We start from the raw sequence: 8,502 nt of genomic DNA on the forward strand, positions 1-8,502 counted from the left end.
TGATCAAAAGTTTCTAAAGAATATCTGCCCACAAACAAGCTCTACAGTAATTATATCGCAGAGAAGTACTAATTCCAACCATTGTTCGCAACAATTCTCTCAACTTAAATAAGGCACAGTTCATAGACGTGTTTGAAGCTGGAACCTAACTAATGCAGCACACCTGTAATTTGCAACATTCTTTCACCTGGTTACAGACGTACCTCCCATAAAACTCATCAAGGCAAAATGAAACTCCTTCAGGGCATGCTGCTCAGAACACTAAACTACATGTCACTGCCCGCAACTTTTTCCAATATATTTTCATTCCTGAATGAAATCCCGGATGAGGGATCAAACTGCTCCCTAGGCAAGAAAGTCGTGTGTGCTTGCTGATATGAAGAGTTTAAGCTCGACTCTAGTATTTGGTGTGTAAGCACCACTTCTGGATCAGCGAATGCTTCGCCCATGATAACTCGCCGCTTCTTCATCGACCTCTCTGCTTTTGGACTCTCAGCTGGAGAATCAGCATGACAAGCAGAATCTGGAGTCAAGGGTTCATGATGAGATGAGAAAGATTCATCAATGGAAAGGCTCTTGGCTGGTGTACATTCCTTGGCAGCCTTGTCTTGGAGGGGGCACTCAGAGGTCGGGGCAGGGGTTGCCGGGTCAGTCTTGTTATCAGATTCTGGGCAATTGTCATCTGACAAACGAGCTAAGTGCCCAGAGCCAGGTGCTTCTGAACGAACTCCACTAAGTCGTTGTTGCTCTTCTATAATTTTCTTCAAGTATTTACCTTGTGCTTCAATCCGTAACTGCAGCTGTCTCTGTACCTGCCGTGCATTCACGAGTTCAGCTTATCAAAAGTCATGCAGGCCCCAACAAACAAGTCTTCCCCCCTTCCCCTTCCCCCTCTATATTGTAGTACGGCACTGGGTGGGAAATGGTTGCAACTGTTCTCTAATTATTTTCCTATCCAGTTGCTTGGTCATTTTCAGAGGACATCTTGCTAAGGGTTTCTGACACTATCAACATCACTTTTTAGGGTCTACATTGCTTTAAGATAGGTGAACCATGCATAACCAGTAAAAGCTAACTTGAACTATTTGAGTGGCAACCATGACTCCTGAAGATACTTGAAGTGACATGAGCCTTTGTAGAAAGGGAAAGATTAACGACTTGCAAAATCTCTTCCTGTTTTTTTTGGTCTCCCTTCAAATTCTTCATTTTATGGATATTTATATTATCTCAGGTGGATAACAAATATTAAGTTGAAAAACGTAAAACCTAGAGACAATATATTAAATTCTGTGAAGAAAACATACCTCTAATTGCTCGTGCAGTCGCTTCTGCACCTCCATCTGCAGCTTGAGTGCTTCTGTAATTTGCATTCCACTGCAAACAGAATCAGCTTTTTGAGATTATCAGACAAAGGGAAACAAATGGAAATAAATTAATCCAAGAAACACAAAAGCCTCTGAATTGTTAGCCACATGTTGTATGTGCTCTTACAAGTTGTGAACTGAATATGAATTATTCAACTTTAAACTTTGACTACAGGGTTCCAATTCACATGGCCCATATAACAGAAAGAAATACTGAGTATAGTAAGTAGCTCTACTTACGATGAACCATCCAAATTGGAAAGCACATCCCCAGGTTCTTTCTTGTCAGCTTTTTTTCCTTGCATTAACATTTGAAGAGAATCAAGACACAATAAGGAAGGGTCAAACAATAATTCATCTTTGATATTCCTTTATCACTATGGAGAACCTGCCTAATGCAGAATTACAAATACATGAATAATTAACATAAAAGAAATCAGGTTCACCTACCATCAGATGAGGAGTCGGGTAGGTATTTTGCAAGTCGATATTTCTGAGTGCATCACACAAGTGGCATTAGTGGAAACACCAGTGAGATAGCCATATATCCTCACCCATTCTCACAACTGACTGAAGTAAAAGGGAAAAAAACAAAACAGAAAACTGGAAAAGTTCAGCATTGGACAGAATGGTTTTTACATACCTGTAAATGGCTTTTTACATGGTATATGGTTAAACCTTGTACACCCATCACTCTCAAAACACCTTTTGGTGTCGCACCTAGAAAAAATTAAGAACAAATTATTTAAAACATTACATGGTAAATAAACAATATCATACGTAGAAATGGACAGATATTTCCACTGAAAATCATTCCCTCGCATGAAGACATGATGCATCTAAAATATATCTTCTGTCACGCAATATATCATTTTCTGATCTCAATCAAGTTCTCAAACATATCACATACACCACATATAAGATCAAGTATGAATTAAACTTGAGGCCATTTTTTATGCAAAGAATCATACATAAAATATGATAATCTAGAAGCTCATTATGGATTCACGTGTTGAAATACACTGAAGACTTGCGAGCTGTAAAGCATTATTAACAAACCAGAAACTGCTTTTTTTCACCTACGCTTCCCTCACTTAAATTAAATGGACAAGCAACCATAGGTTTTCTAAGCGAAACACAATAGGAGATTGCTCACTCGAACAGAACAAAGAATTCTATAATATATACAAGTGTATTGTATCAAAATTAGTGAATTCCATCTAAGCTGATGAAGATATGGAAACACACATGTATAGTCAAGTCAAGATTTCATCCACTTGAGTACAAAAAAAAAGTGTCAAGATTTCATTTACAAATATCACCTTCCACTGATTTACTAGATAATTGCTGCACATTAGCAGATAAATGCCACAACCAACAACAGAAACAAATTAGAAAGAAGTTAAGGTCACTCACGATCTGGCCCACCAAGTTGTGCCACAGCATCGACAAAGCGTTCATGAAGCTCGTGTGTCCAACGCAGTCGCTGTTTTGAGGCAAGGTTAGGATTATTGAGACTGTTTCCTCCGTTGATGGGGTCCATTGTGTTGATGCCACTGTCTAAATGCTGACCATGAACTAGTGAGTTGTTGCAGACTAAGCGTGCACTAGTAACATCCTTTGGTTGATACACTTTTCATTTACCTATAAACAGAAGAACCAGAAAGCCATAATGCATAATGCACTATAGCATAAAAGAAACATAACCTCATGACTCATACCAACTACAACCTTATCTAACACATGCCTAATAAAGGAATCACTATTTACCTAAGTAAGGTAGACATTCCACGTAAATTCTTTCTTCCTTTGGGTCAAAAGATAAATAAGAAATATACAGTTAAACTTTAATATCGGTAAAATCAGAACCAATCAGATTGTGGTAGAGCTATCCATCTCTGATGACTAAAACACTTCATCACAAGTATTATCTTTTGAAAGAGCGCAAGTTAAAGAGTTGAAAAATGAAAAAGGCATTGATGTGCTTACCCAAAGCAGGAGAGCTGCTAAGGCGCTGATGAACTGATTAACCCCTTAATAGATATGCTGGGAAAAGGTTGAAGCTACGGCAGTCAGCGATTTATACGCATGAAGACAAATTTTTCATGAATCTACGATCCCCGAAAAAAATGGTTATCGTTTTTCTTTTTCAATTGATGAAGCAATAATAGGCAAAGGCTCTGCCTCAATCCCATTTCAAGACAGTGGGCAGTAAATTAGGGTTTCATAAAGAAGTGAGCTATCTTAGCGCAAGATCATATTACTATGAATTTAGAAAGAAGAAGTATGTCAAAAAGCATGCTATTTGCCAAGGACAAAGAAGAATAACAGAGTTCAGATAAGCAAAGAAAAATGGGGAAGAGACATACCCTACTCAGATGACAGATCTACTCTCCCTCATATCCCACCCGCCCTCCAATTTCGAAACTCTGATCTCCGTGTTCGTTAATTAATACTAATAAGAATAAGAATTCAGAGAGGAGGTCTGAATTTAGGAGAAAATGGCTCTCTCTGTTTCTCAGATAGATAGATAGTCTTGAGAGAGAGAGAGAGAGAGAGATTCCCGACGTACAAGTGGTAGCACCGAGTGTTTTTTTTTTTTTAATAAAAAAAAAGGGGGAGAGACTTGAGACCACCACCCACACTCGGGGGAAGAACCGAAGAACGAAACAAAGTAAGAATTCTCTAAAAAATCAGCTGATTCAGTAACTAGTAAACTATTTGATCAAATGGTGATTATTTTAATCTCAATTAGAAACATAATGTTTATCTATTTATTTAATATTAGTTTTGATTTGGCTGGTTTTATGGACTAATGATCCTTATACATTGAGTGCTCAAATTGTTAAACTACAAAATGAAATTCATGCACAAACGGTTCCTCAAATAATGTTATTTAAGAGATTTTTTAACTGAAATTCACTTGATAAAATGTGAATACAAAAAAAAATTGAAAGTATGACATTGATCAAATGATATGCCATTGATTGAAAGAAAGAAAAAAACTACATTGGGATTAAACCTAATTTGAATATGAATCATTGAATTTTGATCAATAGTGATTATTTTTATAATAATACTAAGCTAACTAAAGTCCCAAAAATAGACTTAGTTATGTTGGGAAGATAGAAATTCGGGGGTTTCGATCCTGGGTGTCAAGCATGAGGAAGAAGAGGGTCACAACTAACGTATTAGCCCCCGCATTGACAAAGTCTAAATTTTTTAACTCTTGAACATACTGAACTTTTATTTAATTACAAGCAATAAAGTATCATGTTATGTATCACATTCGTAGATTATAGTTTTCAATAGTGAACCTCATTTATTTGCATGACTAAATTATGGTAATTCGTGATCTACCTCATTCAATGCAGGCATGCAGCCTGCCTAGTTTCCCTTTTTCTCCTTTCTTATGTTAGGCTTCGGCCTCTCTCTTTTTTTAGTGCAAAATAGTAAAATGAAATTGTATCAAAATATTGCGATCACAAAATAAATAACATTAGTGATACATAACCGGCCTCGAGTAGTTTATTTTATTATTTTATCGACCAAAAAAAAAAACCGGCCTTGACGGAATCTGCTTGATAATATTCCGTCCCTTGTCCAAACAACAATTATTCCGGCAATTTTGTCATATTTGTTTGCCTCATTTTGAGAGCTACGCGTGTATTTGGAGTTTTCTCTTCTTATGTTGTCGTTATTACAAAAATCAAACGATACTTGGCACTTGCCCACCTTATCAGTTTGGTTGTTCTAACTTGTATTCTATCATTTGATTATCAATTTTTTCCTATCATAGTACGTTACGGGGTGTGCTCAACCAAACTATCCTAAAACGGAAACAATAAGAAAATATCCACGTCACCAAGAAAGCCTCGAACTCCACTAAGTCCTCCAGTCCAGGGTCGATTACTACCATAGATGAGACGACGATTCCATTCGGCTTATACAAATACTATTTCGATCATCAAATGGAGCAAACAACATTGATATTCAACACCAAATCAATTCACAGTGGGTAAAAAAATTATGAACATCATATTTGTAATCATCGTTTAGTATCTCGCATTGCACCCAAAACGAATATTTTGTAAACGAATGAACCCAAAATGAATTGTGAATAGTGATGGGATGCAAACGAATCACTCTTTCAAATATGTTCTAGCATTGAATAAAAAAAAAATATATATATGTTCTTCTTGTGTAAGTGACAAACCCCTCGTCTTGTAGTTTAGACTATTACTTGTACTCCATTACAAAAGACCAAAAACAAAGCAATGCGGTAAGCCAAGCTGAAAGGCATATAGCCACCGATGCTCTTCGTCTAGTGGTAAAGATCTCATGCATTGAAAAGTTGACTAGAAGCACTCTCATCTCAAGACTGCATGACAAGTCTACAATTTAAGAGTCTACATTAAGTCAAAAATTTAACCCAAGCAGCTTTGGACACACGATTCGTTCTGATATTTAAGCCACTAGTATATTGAATTTACAATTTGGGAGTTGAGACAACTAGTTTCCACTTTCAATTCCTGCCAACTAAATGGACAAGAGAAGATTGAAACTCTACATTTAAATATCGTATGCACTGAGTGAACAACAGGATCTCACTCTGGTCATGTTCAATTTCAGCCCTACATACCATACCTAGCAATACCATGAGGATTGACTGCGGCTACATTAATCTCTTGGGTTCTCACCTTGGCTTCACCCCAAATTAAAGATGCAGCTGCGGAGTCCAAGCTCAACATTCTTTTTTTCCCGCCACCAGGAGATCCTTCCAAGGTCAGTCCTCCAGGACTCTCATGTGATGTGAGGCAGCTTTCAGTGGAGCAATCAGCCCTTTGGGTATGGATACTAGTCGGCACTTCTTCTTCTGGACCATGAACTCCAGCCACATCTGTGGATTGTAATGAGTAGAAGCCAAGTGGGTCAAGGGAGGGACCTTTTGTGTTCTTATTCCCCAATCCATGACACTTATGGCTGTCAGTATCAGTAACTGAACCTCCAATAAATTGATCAGCAAGCATCTTACAAGCTCTCTCAAGCATTGCCATGTATCTTCGCTCTGCATCCTGGCGAATCTGCAAGTGCTTCTCGGCCTACATAAAATGGTAAGAAGATTAAGTAGCTTGTGTGTGGATCCAGACACTGAGTCCAAAAGTTCTTTACTTCCTAGTAGATGATAATTTTAGCATTTTGAACTATCATCAATTATATTCTGAGTGCAGAGTCACAAGCTAGTCAAATAAAAGGTAAGAAAGGGCTCAAAATTGCATTCCAGACACGTACCAGTAACTTTACCATTCACAAAGATACTCCAGAAAAGGGGCAAGACGCACACACACACACACACACACATCCCACCTACAGAGTAGGGAAATTTACCTCAACTTGCACATGTAATTTACTCTGCACTTCCATCTGTGCTCTTAAAGCCTCTTTGACTTCATAACCCCTAAAGATGCCATTTTAACCAAACGTTTAATGTAAAATGACCTATTAAGCATCAAAAGGTTTCAAAAAAGAAAAGGGATCAAAATTCTTACTCATTTAAATCAGAAGTTGGCAAATTTGGCGAAGAATTGCCGGTACCAGGGCTTTCTAGAAGGTATGAAGCTGACATTCCTCACAGTGATTGGCAAAAGAAGTCAGACACAAAATTAAAGATTGCACTCACATAATATGCCTTCTAGATGGCTTCAAAATAGATATATGATAATATACAAGTAGCCAAATTTATTTGAGAAGGAAATCCCTTCATTTTTGGAGAGGTATCAAGGGAGGAGAAGAAAGAGCGAGCACTTATTGTTAAAAGTACAAACAAAGTGTTGTCCTGCATCCTTTCAAATATAAACTTTTGGAAACACAAGCAAATGGTCTCGTGAGTTTGAACATTGGTACTGTAACCTCCCAAATTTTATTGAATTCTATGTGTTGTGCTAGAACGAGGCTCACGCATAAGGGGAGTGTCAGGGCATAAAAGAACACATCTTAAGATGTGGACAACAATGCTAGCTTGACATACATTGTTCACTTATTATTCCTTAACAGCTTTAAGTTTTTGGAGTCCAATGACTGTCTAACATGACATTCAAACTTAAGAACCTACATTTGAAATCAGTCTCTGCTCTTTGTTGACATCTGCCCACTTCTTCACATGCAAGATGGAACTCCACATGAGGGAGTGTGTTAGCTTGATATACATTGTTGGCTCATTCATTAACTTTTAGGATCCAATGGTTGTATTCTATACTCTAAAACCTATTCCATTCCGAACAAAACCACCTAATATGAAAGGGCACAAAGAGAGACTTATGACAAAACCTACCATCCTTGGATACATCGCCCATTTCCTTCCCTGATTGCTTACCTAGTCTGTATTTCTGTAATGAAGTAAGAAACAATAAGTGTTTAAACTTTGGTAACAAACACCATGATATAATTCAATGATAAAAAAAGAAACCTGCAGATGACTCTTCAAATGAAAAAGGGTCAGCCCCTTCACATTCATTGTCCGCATAATAGCCTTTGGCGTAGCTTCTGCAAATAAAATACAAGCTCTCATGAGAATCCAAAACAGCTTGAAGATTCAAGGACACGAGATATTCGCAAAATCTTAGAAAGCAGTATTGATATGGTGGTAGGCAGACAAACAAGCTATCTGACTCATAAACAATATGCTAAGGTCAAGTTGAAGCTAAGTTCCCAAACAAGAAACCCTACCTATCAAATACAAAACAAATAGATTTAGGCAAAGGGGATATTGAAAAAGGAGAATGAAGGAAAAAGCAACAGACTAGATGAACCGCCAAGCTGAGTGACGGCATCGACAAATCGTTCGTGAAGGTCAGCAGTCCAGCGAAGACGGGGTTTGGGATCGGAAGTTAAAACGAGGCAAGGGTCTCCTCTGTGACCTTGCATATCTTCCTGACCAACAATTCCTTCGTGGGGAGCCTGCATCAGTCTCGGAAACATCTCTCTCTCTCTCTCTCTCTCTCTCTCTCTCTCTCTCTGCAATCGTCAAATCCCAATCTCCACACAGCGCCAGCGCCAGAGCCCGTAAAGATTTGTAGCCTTTTTTATTTACTTTACTTTTCCCATGGCCGACTCCTGCCTGGGTCTGCCCTGGGTCTGG

General features: G+C 38.1%; 2 protein-coding genes across 10 annotated transcripts; both read right to left on the minus strand.

The window, feature by feature from the left end:
- On the minus strand, nucleotides 1–4,052 carry LOC103324391 (myb-like HTH transcriptional regulator family protein). 9 transcript variants are annotated; one of them, XM_008226440.3, is made up of 9 exons: nucleotides 3,734–4,052; nucleotides 3,354–3,410; nucleotides 3,135–3,171; nucleotides 2,781–3,008; nucleotides 2,008–2,084; nucleotides 1,815–1,857; nucleotides 1,605–1,662; nucleotides 1,305–1,374; nucleotides 1–812 (listed from the first exon to the last, which is right to left on the minus strand). In XM_008226440.3, the coding sequence occupies exons 4-9, from the start codon at nucleotides 2,905–2,907 to the stop codon at nucleotides 267–269; spliced, it is 921 nt and encodes a 306-aa protein (XP_008224662.2). In that variant the 5' UTR covers nucleotides 2,908–3,008; nucleotides 3,135–3,171; nucleotides 3,354–3,410; nucleotides 3,734–4,052; the 3' UTR covers nucleotides 1–266. The 9 variants fall into 9 exon arrangements, with proteins under 9 accessions (XP_008224662.2, XP_088904500.1, XP_008224663.2 ...); XM_089048374.1 differs by having other exon boundaries at nucleotides 1,605–1,653; nucleotides 3,734–4,041; XM_008226441.3 differs by having other exon boundaries at nucleotides 3,354–3,475; nucleotides 3,734–3,934.
- A 1,703-nt stretch (nucleotides 4,053–5,755) lies between these two features.
- Nucleotides 5,756–8,502, minus strand: LOC103324390 (protein PHR1-LIKE 3-like). Its single transcript, XM_008226437.3, has 6 exons — nucleotides 8,165–8,502; nucleotides 7,831–7,907; nucleotides 7,696–7,750; nucleotides 6,914–6,983; nucleotides 6,753–6,822; nucleotides 5,756–6,466 (listed from the first exon to the last, which is right to left on the minus strand). Exons 1-6 carry the CDS (start codon nucleotides 8,340–8,342, stop codon nucleotides 5,999–6,001), a joined length of 918 nt encoding a protein of 305 aa, XP_008224659.2. The 5' UTR covers nucleotides 8,343–8,502; the 3' UTR covers nucleotides 5,756–5,998.

Source organism: Prunus mume, linkage group LG3 (genome assembly GCF_029339155.1).
Source record: "Prunus mume cultivar Tortuosa linkage group LG3, ASM2933915v1, whole genome shotgun sequence".
Lineage (NCBI taxonomy): Eukaryota > Viridiplantae > Streptophyta > Magnoliopsida > Rosales > Rosaceae > Prunus > Prunus mume.

Coding starts and splice junctions, on each gene's coding strand:
- LOC103324391 (XM_008226440.3), bottom strand. CDS start 2,907: ATGGACCCCATCAACGGAGGAAACAGTCTCAATAATCCTAACCTTGCC. Junction 1,663..1,814: donor ACCCGACTCCTCATCTGATG/GTAGGTGAACCT, acceptor TGTTAATGCAAG/GAAAAAAAGCTGACAAGAAA. Junction 813..1,304: donor GACTGCACGAGCAATTAGAG/GTATGTTTTCTT, acceptor AATGCACGGCAG/GTACAGAGACAGCTGCAGTT.
- LOC103324390 (XM_008226437.3), bottom strand. CDS start 8,342: ATGTTTCCGAGACTGATGCAGGCTCCCCACGAAGGAATTGTTGGTCAG. Junction 7,751..7,830: donor ATTTGAAGAGTCATCTGCAG/GTTTCTTTTTTT, acceptor ACTTCATTACAG/AAATACAGACTAGGTAAGCA. Junction 6,823..6,913: donor CCAACTTCTGATTTAAATGA/GTAAGAATTTTG, acceptor TGGCATCTTTAG/GGGTTATGAAGTCAAAGAGG.